The 17,096-nt window shown below is 39.4% G+C and overlaps 1 protein-coding gene across 11 annotated transcripts in view; it reads right to left on the reverse strand.

The window, feature by feature from the left end:
• Positions 1 to 17,096, reverse strand: part of USP34 (ubiquitin specific peptidase 34) — a 112,778-nt gene that overhangs the window by 24,116 nt on the left and 71,566 nt on the right. For all 11 annotated transcript variants that reach the window (XM_038132827.1, XM_038132817.1, XM_038132818.1 and 8 more), the window contains exons 36-53: positions 16,667 to 16,707; positions 14,662 to 14,786; positions 13,382 to 13,534; positions 12,458 to 12,562; positions 11,918 to 11,973; positions 11,695 to 11,815; positions 10,257 to 10,440; positions 7,027 to 7,190; positions 5,973 to 6,038; positions 4,712 to 4,858; positions 4,563 to 4,619; positions 4,395 to 4,472; positions 3,620 to 3,714; positions 2,513 to 2,685; positions 2,029 to 2,182; positions 1,193 to 1,271; positions 316 to 369; positions 125 to 220 (exon numbers count right to left, since the gene is read on the reverse strand). In XM_038132827.1, the coding sequence (XP_037988755.1) occupies positions 125 to 220; positions 316 to 369; positions 1,193 to 1,271; positions 2,029 to 2,182; positions 2,513 to 2,685; positions 3,620 to 3,714; positions 4,395 to 4,472; positions 4,563 to 4,619; positions 4,712 to 4,858; positions 5,973 to 6,038; positions 7,027 to 7,190; positions 10,257 to 10,440; positions 11,695 to 11,815; positions 11,918 to 11,973; positions 12,458 to 12,562; positions 13,382 to 13,534; positions 14,662 to 14,786; positions 16,667 to 16,707 (1,948 nt within the window). The remainder of the gene's footprint in view (positions 1 to 124; positions 221 to 315; positions 370 to 1,192; positions 1,272 to 2,028; positions 2,183 to 2,512; positions 2,686 to 3,619; positions 3,715 to 4,394; positions 4,473 to 4,562; positions 4,620 to 4,711; positions 4,859 to 5,972; positions 6,039 to 7,026; positions 7,191 to 10,256; positions 10,441 to 11,694; positions 11,816 to 11,917; positions 11,974 to 12,457; positions 12,563 to 13,381; positions 13,535 to 14,661; positions 14,787 to 16,666; positions 16,708 to 17,096) is intronic.

Below are 17,096 nucleotides of genomic sequence, written 5' to 3' on the forward strand. Positions count from 1 at the left end.
CAAGAGGAAAGGACTGCCAGCTGATTTAAACTATTTCTGCTTTCCTATGTTTATTCAGATTTCTGATGTGTTTAGGGCCTCCTAGAGTGTTTTAAAATTGGTGTTAAAACAAATCAACTTGTACCTCCAGCAATTCTGATGAAACATCAAATTTGTAGTCTTTGCCATTCTCCTCCTCTGGCTCCATCCGTTTATAAAACAGCATGTAAGCACTGTGTGTCTTGGAGAAAAAAACATCTGTATAATTTTTGCTTTGAGAGAGAAATCATGAAATCAGAAATACAATCACACAACAAGAGTTTGGAAGAGAAATACCTTTTCAAAGGAGAAGTCCATAAACTTATCAGTAACAGAATCGTAAGTTTTTGTCTGTCAAGAAGAAAGCAAAACCAATAATTACAAGTTTTTTAATGCTTTAGTTTCTTTCAGTTTGTGACAGTTCACTTACACATTTATTTCACAATATTTATTAGGGTTGCTGACAATTTAGTTCTTGCTCAAAGCAGTCTTGTTTCTCTTTTTCCTCTCTGGCCTCTTCTGAATTTTCAAAGCTACCATGCAATACTCTGCCTCCATCCCGAGCAATTTCCTGGCTCATCCATCTCACTGACACCCCTTCTTTAGAGGCATCTAAAGCTATTTTATCTATGTGCCAAACAAAGGGATTTTTTGGTTTTATTTCAGCATATTGTCTGTCCCAGCCAAGAGAAGCTGTCTTATGCCCAGCACTGCTTTAGTAAGATACTGTGTTATCTACAATGTGCTTTATTTCCTGTACATAGCTATAAATAATGATCAATTCAGGCACAACCTGAGAACACTGGAGCGTTGTTTGTATTAATAATGTGTAAAAATATTCCAACTGATGTCACAGGCAATACAAGGCACAGACAAAGATCAAAATGCCCCTTTTTTTCCCAGAATACACCTAAGCTTGAAGCAATGATTCCTTCAGCAATGGTCTGAGCTAAGGAGCCACCCCAAGCTAGGATTCCTAAATCAGCTTCAGACTCATTTTTTTATACAGAAATACCTCTTGTTTGGAGAGACACTTCACTAATTAACTTTGTTTCATTGGTAGTACCTGCACTGTACGTCTGACAGCTTCCTTTTAAAGCCTGACCTGGGTTGTAACAGGTTGTAACAGATACTGGAAGAATTGAACGTGCCAAAAATTCAGGTGACAACTTACAGTCATTTCTCCACCAAAGCATTCGGAAGCAAGCTGGGCAGAGTCAAAGGGTTTAACTTCAGCATCATTGAAAAGGTACCTGCAAGAGGAAGAGGCTTTGAAACAACTGCTGCTCATCTCCAGGGGCAAATCAAGAACATGAGCACCTCCAGTGACTCCTCAGACTGAAGCATTCCTATTCATTTCTAATGTCTTGTTTAGGTCCCGGCAAATGAAAATCTGGTCCCAAAGTGACTTCCTTGCAATAACACCAAACAAGGAGGCACTTCTGGGATGCCCACTGGAGCAGGGATTAGGTCATGAGCTGCTTCTGTTTCAGAAATGCTCGGGAGAACAGGAAGAGAGGAAACCTTGTCTCCCATGCCAGGGCTCCAGTGAGAAATGGAGATACCACACCCAAAAGCAGCAGGCAGGGTGTTCCCTGCTTTCTCCTGCCTCCCAGGAGAACCCTCCTCCTTCCCATGCCCCTCCCCTGTCCCAAACTGTCCAGCCAGAAATGCAGCTGGATCCTCATCCAAGGTACCAGGCATATTTCAGGAAGGACAATCTGGGAAATCTTTTGTGCTGCAATAATTCAAATCTAGTCCCACCAGGAAGCAATCTCTGGCTGTGGTGAGGCCAGCACAGCATTGCCTGCCACCCCTGTGTTTGAGACCACAAAACCCTCCTGGCTACTGATCTGTAGGCCAATAAATCAATTTCCTTACAACTATCAAATTCCAACATCCTGCGCTTTCCAGAGGAACCTACAGGATGTGTCCCCTATGTAACAGCACCTAACAAAGCCAACAAGTTTTAATTATTAAAAATAGGGAAATAGAAATGGCACAGCTCACCACTTGTTGTTTTTGTAAGCATGAGGATTGACAATGTCCCTGATAAAGCTGTAGTAATGCCCCCCATCTGCTGTTCCTGTGTGAACTGTCACACCAATCAGGTCATACTCGTAACTCTCAGTTTCCTTCAGATATCCACCATCTTCCTTAAAACCTGAAAGAATTCAGTACCACATTTAATCAGTTATTTCCTAAACACTCCAGCTTCAACATTAGCAACTAACTGGATGTAATTATTTGCAATTCCTCTCAAACTTTACGAAAAAATAGAAGATTAATTCAAATTAAACAGTAGTTGAAACCAAAAAGTGGCCATTTTTCTTATGTGAAACACAGTGTGTGACTTTGGGAACACAGGTTGATTAAAGCTATGTTTGATTTTATTGCTCCTGTTCTGAATACAGGAAGTGAATACACAAATAAACACACAGTGTATAACACAGACAGAGAGCCAAAGCTTGCTGAATCCATTTCAAGAGCAAACCTTCTTTCCTGTCGCTTTTTCCCATCAGGAAATCTTCAGTGTAGGGTGTCATATCCAAACGTAAAGGGAATGAAAAATGGGTGTTGACTTTCTCCTTCATCATGGTCACCATATTAAAGGTATATCTCATGGTGTTGAAGCTTAAGATACGAGGTAGTTTCTTAAAACACGCCCTGAAGGATCACAAATAAACATGATTTACAAAAGCTCAGGAGGGTGAATTGTATTTTCACAGAGATTTTAAACATTTATTTCAAGTGTATCATTGGAGATCTGCTGCTAAGACATAAATATAAAATTCAGTGCCCCAGAGCAGGGCAGACTGACTGGCAGCAGGAAGGTCAAATTTAGCCCATTTAACAATTCTGTTTAGGCTGTCGTTGGACCTTGGAAGAAACAGCAAATTTACTCCTATGGCAGGAACCAGCTTTCTAAAATAGTATCATAAAATAAGCCATGAATGAATTCAACAATGCAAATCCCCTCACTGCAGGGAGTTACCATCTTCCAAAAGACAGAGGCAGAACATCTCCTGCATAAAATCTCATGAAATTTGCAATAATCATTTTCAAGTAAGTCACTCCCTCACCCGTGTTACTTAAAACAACCCGGTTTTCCAACTCTAACAAAGGAATTTCTTAGCTGCAATAATAAGACAACATCAAATTTTAATTTACTTTTTCTTTACAAGCAGACTTTGCAAAACGTGGAAACATTTTTAAAGCTACAAATTTTAATTAAGAAATTCAGGGTGACATGAAACCTAAGAAATTATCCTGCATAATGAGTAACCAACACCTCTGAAAGCATTTAGTATTTTAAACCCAGGACTAATGTTTCCAAAGGTCCTAATTTCTGGGGTTTTTAATTAAAAAAGGTCATGAACATTTTCCTGTGTCTTTTGCTAAGATACTTTGGATTCTGTGCTTTGGAAATTTGATTTTCTTCTGATTTCTGGCTTGCACAGGGATCCTTACAGGTCTACATGGTATAAACTGAGTGAAAGAGCAGCCCTGTTCCATCTGAAGGATTACTGTTGTTCCAAATGGAATTCCAGGGATTTACTAGAAAGAAGCATTAGGAATATTTCTTTTTTCCTGGCCACACCTTTTCTCAGCCCGCACTTTCTTCCCACAGTGAGAACACGTGTACATGTTGTCACCTTCCAAGGTATCCTTAATAGTTACTTCATCAAGAGATTCCTACATGGGAAAAACAACAAAGGAGGTTACATTTATCTTGGATATTTATATCTTGTGCTTACATGGCCTGCTTTCCAAACCCCTCCCTTTCAATCTTACTTTCAGTTTAATTAGCGTTTCTGTAAGTTATAAATATAAAACTCCATCATTTTTTACAGAAGAGCACACACCTGAACTAAGAGAAGAGCTTGACAGGAAAGCAGTTCCTAACCCACACAGAGAATTAAGGAACCAACTTAAAAATGGTACTCAATATCCCAAGCTGTCTCCAGGAATTCAAATCCATTAAATTCAAATTTCAACTGTGGGAATAATGGTTGTTTAAAAACCTTGAAAACACAGAATTATGCTGGTGTAAGCTTTAAATTAGTTTCATAAGCAGCAGTACTTGTAAATGTTAAATCTTTGGACATTCACAGTTCTCATATAACATGACCACAGCATGTTTAAAACAAGCAAATAGTGATTAGTGACTGTAAAACAACAGCCAGTGACTACTGTTGGATCCAGCTGATGGCACACAGCAGTGAAAAGCTGAAACTAAATTACCTCATGATATCAACCTCAAAACACCCCCAAACTGGAGTGCAGATAAAAAGCATTGACATCTTCAGTGTGTGGCAGTGTTTTGTGCCCTCTGTAACTGAGATCTGAGTTCATCTCAGCCTGGCATTACTCACATAAATATTCTTCATGTCTGCCACCTGGCACCTCACTGTGTAGAACTCCTCAGCTGTCTGACTCACATGCTCACAGTCCTGAACAAAGGAAAGAGAAAAGCAATGAAATCACTTTTTTTTCTGAGAATAATTATCTTTAAAAGATCAGGCTAGAGAAGGAGCACTCACCAAAGAAACGACATTGTTTGTGATAACACCTCCAAACAAACTTTTCACTGTGTTTTTCTGTGAATGAGAGAATAAATACATTCTGTCAAGGAAATTTGAGCAAATCCCTAAGTTTCCAAGCTCCCTTTTGCTCCCTCTTAATAACTCACCAGTTCTGGAGACATTTCCTCTATTTTTGTTATTAGGTCAGTGAAGAACTCAGTCATGTCTTTCTGCTCTCCAGTGTTCAAGGGCTGCTTATCCATGGTGTAGGTTTTACAGAAAGGCCTTGGGTTGTAGGCCTTACATTCACTTTCCTTTGGATAAAAGATATCAAACAACAGCAAATCAACCCAAATCTTTTTCTTTTCAAGTTACAGATGTACCACACACACATATATTAATATCTGTTTTTAAAAACACATCTTTTACATACAATATGCTTATTGGGCAGGACAATTTCTTAAATGTTTAAATGTTCCTGCTGAAATGCAAAGCAGTTTTTAACTAATTGATTACCATGACACCAGTGAGTAAAATACCACTAGTAAAAAAGTATTAAAATATTTAGGAACTCTTTCATGAAATGAATCATTAAAATAAAATATCTTGGCTGAAGATGTGACACGTGCACTTCCTGCCTATCTGTTCAGACACAAAATCAAATGTGAGAACGCCAGCTTGTATTTATGTATTTCTGGACACTGCTGACTTAAATCTTGCCACGTGCTCCGCTCTCATTCAGACTCCTCTGTTTTCATCTAGTTTTCAACAGGATGTGTTTAGGCAGAGAAGAGAATGTGCAGCATAAAGCAGTTCTTTAGAATCCACCCCATTCCACTGCCCTGCACACTGGGAATGCAGGACTCGCTCACTCTGTTCTCTTTTAAGGATGTACAGCAAGGCAGCACCTCCTGTAAATATTGCCTTTTTTAGAAAAAAGTCTTTCTTCAAGATTTAAATGGTAAGTCTTGCTATGACTTTCTGTTCCTGTATTATTTTCTGCCTAATGAACACCTAATTTAATAATTTCTATGGTTCATGGGAGGCATAACAAGTCAAGGTTCTTTTCCCCATCTGTTTTCAAAGTGGTTGTGAATTTCTTACACAAAACCAGTGTCAAGACATTCAACTCTTCTCTTTTGTTTTTCATTATTTCAGAATTGCTTCAGTGTTTTAACAGCAGCAGACACCTGGCAAACTGCTTCAATTTTGTCTGGTCCTGAAATCTCAAAATTTTGCTGCATGTCAATGGATTAATCTTTAAATACTGGAGCAAGGAAAATGAAATGACTAAGAAGAATGTATTTTATTTTATCACCAGGGAAACTCCAGCTCCCCAACACCTCTGTAATTCATTGATTCACCTGAACTATGTACAAAGAACCTCTAAAACAGGACACCTTCTAAAACAGCCTCTGTCACACCTACCATCAGGTATGTAAACATCTTCTGCAGCTCCAGGAGAGTGGTCTTGTGTTTCATATCTTCTGAATACTATCAGAAATCAATAAAAGAAGACTTGATCTTTTTGCTTATTACTTTCCAAAAACATACATGAGATAGATGTAACATCCAAATAAAAACCCAATCACTTTATTATGGACCATTAAGAAAAATGATTGTGTACACACACACAGAGTCTGTTATCTTCTATTTGGAGATTTTATACTTATTTTACACTCTTTTTTGGCATGTCAACATTAAACCTGACAACAAAACAACTCTACTTTCTAAAAATTCATTGCAGGTAGGAGCTTTTGGGGAAGTATTACAAAGTATTAGTGGTTTTGGAATATTTTTTTTTAATTCACAGATGTTGTGAGGGCTCTGAACAGCCCACTCCATAATGCATTTCTTGTGCAGACCAGCAGCTTCTCTTATTTAGCTTTTAATTTGCATTTATAAATGGCAAATCCAGGAGTTACATGACAAGTACCAGCAATAAACAATAACAGAAAATGATGAGGTCACTGCCAATGAGGGTGTTTCACACACTCTATGTGCCCTGCTGATGTCAGGGACCAAAATGGTATTTTCTCTCTTACAATAAAGAGACAAAAGTGATAATATTGCATTTCTGGAAGTCAACCAAAGTATGATCATTTACAGGACCTGCTGTATTTCTGGTAGCACGAGAAAACGTGCTCTGGGACTTTGTGAACATTCATGAAAAAACATTTCTTAACAAAATGACAAATCAGCAGTTAACAACAGACAATTCACAGAAACCCAAATTTGAATCAAGCTAGTTGAAAGACTTTTAGAATATTTTATTTCAATGCCACCTTAAGAACCTACCACATAAAATATTTAAGGAAAAAAATCACTTCAGACAGCAGCAAAAGCATCCAACTGCACAAAAAGCAGACTAGACCCTGAAGAAATATTCTTTATCTAGATGTAAGTCTTAGACGTCAATCTGTATTTTTTCAGTATTTGCACGGATCCTGAATGTGAATTTCTACCCAAGCCCCCCACTCACCTTTGCAGTGAAAATTGCTTGTCTGGCCTCTGGGATCATGTACAGCTGCTGAATGGTGGAGGCCAGGTAACACGTGGCTCCAAGGTTGGTTAACCCCACAAACCTGCACTCAGCACGGACGTCATCGTGGGGCCAATAATCCCACTTGTAAGGTGCATGGGAAGCTGTGAAAAGCACAATCACACAGGCAGCAAAACAGTAAATCCAGAGTGCCATTTGCAAAAAGAGAAATGCAATGAAAAGCTTGATGTTCACACTAATAAAGTGTCACTGGTTATGCACTGTACATTTACAGGCACGAGCCAGATCATGCCTGATCTTCAGGAAAATGGATTATATATTCCTCAGGAAAACCTTTACAATCTTGGGAGAGAGCAGCAGCCTTCCTGCAACATCACTCTGGGCTGCAAGGGGCTCTCTGTGCTCTCCAAATGTCAAGTGAATCAGAGTGAAAAAGCCATTTTCTTTTCCTCCAAGCTTTCTATTCCTCTGAATGTCATACCAGATGCAGCGATGGATTTCTTACACAGGGAGGCACCAGACAGGTTTGGCAGGGCTGAGTGATTCTTTCATGAGCCTTGCTCTGATATGGCTGCCAAAAAATCAGAAGAATGGCCAAGTTCTTCTCATCTGCCAGTCAGGAAGATGGTAACCAGCTTAGACAATCTTCCTTGGTATCCAAGAAGTTGGACCCAAACCCCTGCAATGCATCCAGCTTTGCTATTCATCCCCAAAGATGTCATTCTCTGAAAGCACAGTGTGCCCCACAAATAATTCAGTACCTCTGCTGAAGTGTATGTTCAGATAAAGAGGAAAAAGAATCCCCAAAAATAGTCTGGATTTATTTTACAATCCATAAAAGCTATGTGGGGTTCAAGACTTAAACTTTAAATCCTCAATTAATTTGCCACAGATGAAAGACTCATTAGGGATTCTTCTCAATCCACACTATCAGACAGAAATTCAGGAAATATTTGGCAGCCTCACATCTTCAGAGACCAGACGCTCAAGATTTTCTGTTGCACAACAAATAATAGTTGTAATCTTCATTCTGGCATGGGCACCAAAACAACTATTAGCCCTGAAGCTCCAAGGAGGGAAGAGAAGAGGTTTCGTTCTCCTGTTTCAGCAAACCTCAGTGGTGTGACCTCAGGTTACCTGGGCTGCTCAGCCAGTTGAAACAAAGCTCCCCTGCACATTTCACCTCCTAAAGGAGGTCATCAGCCTGGCAGGATAACCCAAAACTCCCTCCCTGAACTGCAATCCCTAAATGACAGCATCCTAATTCACCCTTCCTGATGCAAGGACTCAGCACCTCTCCCTGCCTGGAGCTCATCAAGCTCTAATTGCAAAGCAATCAGTTGACTCCTCTGTACTTCACAGAGCAGCTGGGAGGATCTTCCACCTCCTTCCATCTGACAAAGAGCATTCGGGAAGTTGACAAGGACTTTCTCAGGATGACCTTGTGTTCCCCACCCCGGGATTTTTTAAGTGACTGACTTCATTTGTGTAATAAAATTTTTCCTTCTCCATATGGATCTTAAGTAGAAAGGCAAATTGGAGGCTTGTTGATGTCTATCTTCTTTATTCCTCACTGTTGTTATAGAAACCAGCTTTTTCTCAGGAAGAGATGGGGAAACTTGAAACCAAACTTGCCATGCTCACATCCTATTTTAAGCAAACTAAAGCTGAATTTTTTCCCCTCAGAATGACCGTGCATTTCTTTACATTCCACCTTCTGATGGTGCTCCATGGATAACACCAGACATGATCTTTGACTTGCTGGAAAGTGAAGCACCTACTCTTTAAACTGAAGGTTTTTATCAGTCTTTAAAGAAGCAAAACTCCCAAATACTGCAAGAAATTTTATGAACAACTGAAGATACCTAAATCCACTCTTCAGAGAGATCAACCTGAATGAATTGGGAGCCCTCCCTGCCAAGAAAACACATTTAAAACCGAGGACAGGATGGAAATTCCTAATATTTCCCTTAACGTTTCTCCTAAGAAGGATGGAGGGATAGGCCTAAGACTAAGATTTTTGAAGACTAGTAAGATTACAGGGATAACAAAGTGGAAAAGCCCAGTTTCAATAATCTTTGGATCGCAACAATGGAATAACAAGCCCTTACACAAATGAGGTATCACAAGTCCTGTGCTGGGTGCACATCACAGAGACAACAGTTGTAACAAAATTAACATTCATGCAAGTGAGAAATGCTGGGTATGGAGCAGGAGCACAGAGCAGATGGCTCTGGAGAACTTGGGATGAACAAACACTCTTAAGGAAGAGTGTCTGGAAGAAAGTAACAACCGTGGTAAATGGTACAGAGGAATTACTGAGACTTGGAGTGAAGAGAACACTGATTGTTAAAAACAAATGATTGCACCTGGAGAGATAGAAACAACCTCAGCAACAGATAATGTGCTCATAGCAAACATAAATATCCAATATTTTCATAAAATATATTCTTCATAATATTTCTTCTGAGCACAGGAGACTTTGGAAGGCCCCAGGCATAAGAGAATAGAACACAAAGCATTATTATGATCAGATTTCTCTTTTGCTTGCTGAATTGTAAGGCACTAAAATCAATTCCACAGATAATAAATTACAGAACCTCAGGTTAGAGAAATTTTAACTGGGCATGTGAACGGAAATCTAGCAAGCTAAAAATGCATAATGAGGATTTGCAAACCAAAGATAAAATATTAACTAGCTTGAAATGTTGGTGATTTCCATATTATACATAGGAGCTGTGGCTCTAAAAGGCAGGAAGCATGGAAGCCAAGAGGCACAGCAAAACTGCTTTTTGCAGATATCTGGGTACACACTGAAGTCAACTGCAACGATACCAGAGGCTCTGAAAACATGACAGGGCTGCTCAGAACTCCAGTTCCTCCGTGTGGTTTCTAAACTTTGGTTTAGATATAAATATTCCACGGTTCATGTCAGAAAGGAAAAAGAGAAATTAAAATCCAGCAAGAGGATGAAACGTAAAATCCAGTGTTGCCTGTGTGTACCTGTCATTTAAGAGGACCACACACTCTAAATAATAATATTTAAGAACAGGTGATATGGAAATTATTATGGGATGTCATTTGGTAAGTGAGCAAAAGACGACAACACTTGTGTGACACTACTCCAGGTGACAGGGGACAAGCAGCAGAGCTATGAATGAATTCCCAGAGCAGAGTTAGTGGCCTCAAAACACTCCAGAGGTTCTTACACTGCATGTGCTGTGCCATGACCCAGTTGTGCAGCAGCCTGTAGTTCTCCACGGAGCCCTTCACCATTTCCACCAGCAGGTCATAAGCAGCAGCCCTGGAGGAGTGGGACTTGCACTTGGGCTGTTGTCTGTCCTTCAGACTGGGCAGCAAGAACAGGAGGTTGAAGATGTCCCTCAGAAACTCCTGGAAAACAGTGAAAGTGGCACACTGAGCAGCCTGAATGTGTTCTTAAAACACGAACCATGTATCAACAATTTTCTAGGAACTTCTGCAGACTTTCTGGACCTCTATCATGCAGAACTGTCTGACTTGAATACAAGTTCTGAAACACAAATTTCAACAACTTACACTGCATAAAGTGCACTGTAACCACATTATAGTGTACATATTATAGTCTAAAGAGGAACATGCCAGTTAGAAAAGAATCACAAAATATGACTGGTTTTATGATTGATAACTTGACAAACCAGACATGGATTTTCAGTAACTTTTAGGACTAGTTTCTCAAGCTTTTCTTAAGCTTTCCATACATCCAAGCTACATAAACCTGACCTTTGCATACCTCTATTTTAATTTCCACATCCTCCTCCACACTGCACTCTGTGAAGTGAATTCTTACTCTAATTTAATCTGCAAGCTCTCCCTAAGTTAAATACACTTATCCAGCAGAACAACAGAAGCAGTCTTTTCAAATGCTGTCAGCAATGTCACATTTGGACAATCAAATTGCCTTCAGGGCTGTTTTATAGCAACAGAATAAACAGACAAGACATGAACAACATCATCAGACACCAGGGCCTACTCTGCAGCTGAAAAGGCCCAATAATAAGTTCTGTAGAGCCTACAGAAAAAGAATCAATCTAAAGTTGTTTTTGCATACAATTTGCCTTTTTTTTAAGACAATTCTCAAAGATAAAAGAAATAGTTCTAATATAAATAAATAGTTCTAATATAAATAAATAGTTAATATAAATAAATAGTTTTAATGTAAATAAAATATTTTTTAGCAGACTTTCCCTGCTTCACCACTTTTGCACCTTACAAGTACAGGTAGAATGTAATAATCTTGTAACAGATCTCTGCCACTGCACAGGTGTGGAGCACAAACTGTTTCTTTTAGATTAGACTGCCCAGGATCTGGTCAAAGTCAGCTGTTGTTAAGGACTTAAACCAATTAACACTGATCAACAGTGAAACCATTAAAAGATAATAAATGAAAACAGATCAAAAGTTCTTCCAGGGATGGAAGAATTCTATCCTGGAATTACACAGAAAGGGAAGGAACTGTATGTGCTCCTTGTTAACAAAGGAATACGTGTGGGTTTGTCTGTCATCCTAAGGCTAGAAATATGACAAACTCTCAAATATTGAGCCCTGCAATCAAAATGTGGTGGAAAAGGCACTGCTTTGCTCTCAGTGCTGCAGTGTCCTCCTCACCTGGCCTTCCCGAGAGAATTTGAAAGGTGGTTTGTGCTTAATGACACTGGTGGCGAGGCGGAGCAGTCCTGTGAGCCCATCATCCTCGATGTTCCCATCCTGGTGGTCCAGGATCTCCCTGCTGGAGATGCACACACAGGGAGAGAAGCAAGGTCACAGCTCTGCCCCACCAACACTGAACCCAGGGCAAATTCCAAGGGACACTGCTGGGGGCAAGGCTCACCTCCGAATGCAGTCAGCAAGGTGTCTGGCCAGAGCATCCAGATCAAGCAGGGTTGTCTGGTTCAAAATAAAGAAAATGGAATACAAAATGGGAAAGAATTATGGACTTCTTTTGGAGGAAATGTTATTACTGCACACAGAAAAACAGAGATAATTAGAACTCATTTTCAGGCACGCTCTAAGGTAAGTTTGCTGATTTATGCTAAGTGGCTGTTAACTGAATTTAACTCTTTCAGCTTGAATCAAATACTTGATTAGCTCCTCCTTGGAAAACACTAGAATTATCAACAGTGTAATTATCACAGATAATGACACTATTCCCATGTCTGTGACCTTCAACTAAGTTCACCTTGTGTTTTATAAAACCCCTTTTCCTGACCCTACAGAGGCACTACCTGAAGCTTCCAAGAGCTACTGAATACACATGAGAGATGGAAAACATCCAAGAGCTGCTCACAGCAGTCCAGCACAGCTTAAAAAAAATGTCTGAAGACACAAACTAAAAGCATTAAACACTGGTATGAATGCAAGGCAAACCCACCTGACTTGCATCTTTGACATGAATGTTATCAATCAGTTTGCACAGCAGCCAGAAATACTCCTTACAACCAGGTCGCAGCACAGTTTCCTCCTCATAATCCTCTATCTGTGGAAAGAAATTGCTTTTGTTCTGAAGCAGAACACAAAATAACTGTATGAAAAAAGCACATCGAAGCCAGTAACTGTGTTACAAGAGAATTACTTTCTTCAAGCCTCTAAGGTAAGTGTAAGAACAATGTCTTTTACAATGGTAACAGCGCGTGCTCTGTTTTTCTTCTGCAATATTTATTAATTTTCTTGACAAACTGTCAGGATGATCTGCCAGACCTGTAAAAGATTTGTAGGATAGTGTGGAGTTCATCCCACCCACTGCAAATCCCAAAAATATTCAGGATTAGACTGGACAAAACATGAAAAACTTGGGCTGATTTCAATTAGTAACTACATCTCTAAACTCTCCTGAAAAACAGATTAATATTGCAAAATCTTCAGTAGATTGTTTTAATTTAACTCTTTTTTTAAATATCTGTGTACGTGGACATTGAAATTTAAGAATAAGAGCACTTCCCAAAAGCTGTCCTGCATTTCTCCAGGCACAGCCAAGCTGTAAATTACTGCAGTGTCAGTTTAACTATTTTTGGAAAGCTTCTGGAAACATCTAAACCAGAAGCTTTCATATCTCTGTGTATCTGAAACAGTATGTCAGACACAGTAATAATGTGCTAGCATGTTTAGTTTTTCTTTTTTATATGTTTATAATATATAACAGATATAATATACAACATTATATATTATATTGAATTATGTATTTGATTTTTTTATATTTTTATGTTTTACTTTTTAATATTAATTTGAAATGTTTGACTTTTTAAAATTAATTTTAAATTTATCTTTAAGAAAGTCTTGTCAGTTCTTAAACTCTTACCCTAATTGGTTTCAGAGCTTGAGCATCAGGGAGAAATTTTAACAAGGTTGATGCAGCCAGCAGCAGAAAGGAGCGATTGATTGAGTCTCCCCCATCCAGGCCAGAGAGAGACAATTTGTACAAACCATTGCAGGACTCATGGCGAACTGCAGTCTAGGAAAAAGAATGGAATTACATGATTACACACATTCTTTGGAGGATTTTTTCTTTGTATGTTTTTCTTCCACAGGTATATAAATTCCTCTCGTAATATCTAAGAGCTTAACAGGGTTGAATGTGTCCTTCTAAAAGAGGAATTACAAATAAGGTGCATTTAAACTGCTTACAGAAAAATACAAATGATACTTTTCTAATTAAAAAGATCATTTGTTTGTGCCCTGTGTCTCAAGTTATGTATCTTCCATGGGAATGATTACAGTGACTGGAATAGAAAATATCACATCTGGCAAATCAAGGAAATCTAAGTGAATCCTGAATTTACCCTTACTCTTTCACAACTACTAATTAATTTAATTTCACTACAAAAACTATTTTCTTCTTCCTTTTATTATGAAAAACATCCACAGTGTAATCAAGCTTTGGAAGTCTGCACTCTTCTCACTTCCAGGGGTTTCAAATGGAGCCAGCCTGCAAGCTTTTTCTGTGCTTGAGTAATAAAACAACAGATAAGAATTATCTCAGCATGTCCACCTTGCACCTTTAAGCAATCACCAATAAATACAAAAAAATCCTACTGTGAATATAATTGATGCAATTTTAAAGCCTTTATTCCATTTAAGACTATAGACCATTTTCAGTCTAGCTTTAGAAAAACTTTGGTCTAGCTTTAGTAAAAAAATTATTTCAAGCCAGACCAATCTTTGGTCACGACAAAGATTTTTGTATCAATTCTCATTCACCTAATTTTGTGATTCTAAGTATAGAAATAATAAATAGTAAAAAAAATCTAACAATGTAAAAAACATGATGGGGGAAGAACATTTCAGCTAATTCAAGTCAGGTGGAATCAGTCAGAAATTTCAACAAATTACCCAGAAATTTTAACAAATGACAATGAAAAAATGACCTTTAAACAGAAGCCAAGGAGAAAGGTGACAGTTTATAACCTGGTTTGCCACTGAGCACAGAGGTGCCACCTTCCAATGCTCACTTCTTAGCCAGCACTAAGAAGCTGAGGCAGATCTTGCCCCTTTCAGCAGGAAAGCACAGGTCTTGGATGGAATGGCATGCCAAAGGGAATGACACTAATTAGGAATGCAGCGAGCTCCCCATTACCATACCTCTGGAATAAGCAGGGTGAGTTTCTTGAGCCAGTCTTGCAAATGGTCACTGTCAGCCAGACTGGATTTCACCAAGGAGCAGCAGTGAGCCCAGCTCACCAAGAGCCACATGGAATAGTGAGTGACTGCAAGAGGAGAGCAACCACTGTAAGCACAGCAAAGGCTGCTGGGCCCAAAATGATATTTCACTCACAGTAACAAGACAAAATCTCTCTTAGCACTTAGGATACAAAAATCTCAGAGTTTTACCAATATGCTGATTAAATACTGAGCTGTATTAATGATGACCATGCAATCAGATGAAATATTACCAGTGAGGGGCACAGTCCTTTCCTAAATCTCTATTTCTTGACCTGAGAGCTGGTGCTTTGTATGGCATCTGCACGCTTATTTCTGTTTTGTACTAATCTCTGTGGCCACTTCTGTGTTGCCTCAAACAAAAGTTCCACTGCAATCACCTTGCAGATCTCAAGTAACTCTGGAAATTCCTAGGTAGTGTCTTTGTAATGGAATTAGAATTGAGAATTTTGCAGTGCTTCAGACTCCATCCAGCATCATCTTTCCTCTGGTAATAAGGCCAGCATGCTTTCCAGGACTACACTTTCAAATACCCCATTTTCTGAAGGAATTATCAATGAGAAACCATTCTCCATCCTTCATTATTTAGGAGAGAGCCTGCCAGCAGCAAGAGCCCAAGCACAGACCTATCAAATGAACGGCAGCAATTCCTGGGGCCAGTATCCACTGGGATTTATTCCCACTAAACAAGGCCTGAACACTCAATTTCAGATGTGTCCAAGGGTGCCCAGAACAGCTTTTTAGGATAGGACCCCACCCGTTTTGCCAATGAAGCTTTCCCTCGTGGCAGAATAAAGAAAGCTGCTCTTGGAATAAGGTCTAATTTTAATTTTTCAGGTGCAGCAAGAGGTTATTCCTGGTAGCCCACTCATCTTCTACTTAACTTCCACCTGAATTTCCTATTTTCTTCTTTGCAAAGTGTTACATTTCCATGGGATCCTGCCTGCACGCCTCTGCCATTGGTTATTAATGCAGGCTAAAGAGCAGTATGGGATTTGTCTCAATTTGCTGTTCATTGATGCAACCTGAGCTGAAAATTCTCACATGGAATTTCTGCCACAAGCCCAATAAGAAATGTTTTGGCAAGAGGGAAGAAGCTGCTGCCCATGGAAAAACTCACTGAGCAGAAGATGCTTCCAACCACTGCCCCAGCTTCACTTCCAAAATAAAACTGAATTTCCCCTCTTCCTGGTCTTAGATAAAGTTTGGGGATGAGGGGTGGGAGCAGGAATGGGGAAAAATCCAGATGGGATTTAGGCTGGAAAGAGGATTGGGAAATCTCAATGAGATTTCAGCCAGAAAGAGGAGCAGGAAAAACCCAGCCAGGAATTCTCTGGGAAGCTTAACTGGGGGAAAACCCAGACCAGATTTCACCTGGAATTGGGACTGAAGGAAAACCAGACTGGATTTCTCCTGGAATTGGGACTAAAGGAAAACCAGACTGGATTTCTCCTGGAATTGGGACTGAAGGAAAACTGGACCAGATTTCTCCTGGAATTAGGAGTGAAGGAAAACCAGACTGGATTTCACCTGGAATTGGGACAGGAGGAAAACCAGACTGGATTTCACCTGGAATTGGGACTAAAGGAAAACCAGACTGGATTTCACCTGGAATTGGGACTGAAGGAAAACTGGACTGGATTTCTCCTGGGACGTGGCTCAGGGGAAAACCTGAGAAAATCCAAATGGGGGGAAACATGACTGGATTTTGCCTGGAAAGTGGATCAGGAATAACCACGATCAGATTTCACCCAAAATTCAGACTCGGGAAAAAACCCAGACTGGATTTCACTCAGAAATCAGGGATATTTCCTTGGAGTAAAACAATTTCCCAGCATTCTAATGGTGGAATAAACCAAAACAATACATTCTCATCAATTTGCTATCCCTGTTATTAGTTCCTGACACAGCTGTTTGCAGCACTGACCTTCATGCCTTGACCTGTGATCAGACTGAGCCTTCAACACCCTGATGGGAGAAAGAGAAAATCGTTTGAATTTTATCACAGCACATAACAGATTATCACTCAGAAATACAAGTACACACAAGGCACAACACAGTTACTCTTAAGCAACCACTTGGAAAATCATTCATCTTAAAAGGGTTCATTGCTGGCAGTATCCAGAATTAGCAACAATAATAAAACTATGAAAACATTCAAGTCACCCCCATAAAGCTTTACTGAAGTACCCACAGCCCCTTCTTTATTTTATCCAAAACAGAGATGCCAGAGCTAAGAACTGACCCATACAGAGGAAATCTAGTTTTCTTCATAAAGGAACCACACTCTGAATAATCATTTGCAAACTTTAAATGTTTGTATTTATTTACTTCCGTTTTTATTAATTACAATAAAA

The sequence above is a fragment of the Motacilla alba genome, chromosome 3 (genome assembly GCF_015832195.1).
Source record: "Motacilla alba alba isolate MOTALB_02 chromosome 3, Motacilla_alba_V1.0_pri, whole genome shotgun sequence".
Taxonomy (NCBI): domain Eukaryota; kingdom Metazoa; phylum Chordata; class Aves; order Passeriformes; family Motacillidae; genus Motacilla; species Motacilla alba.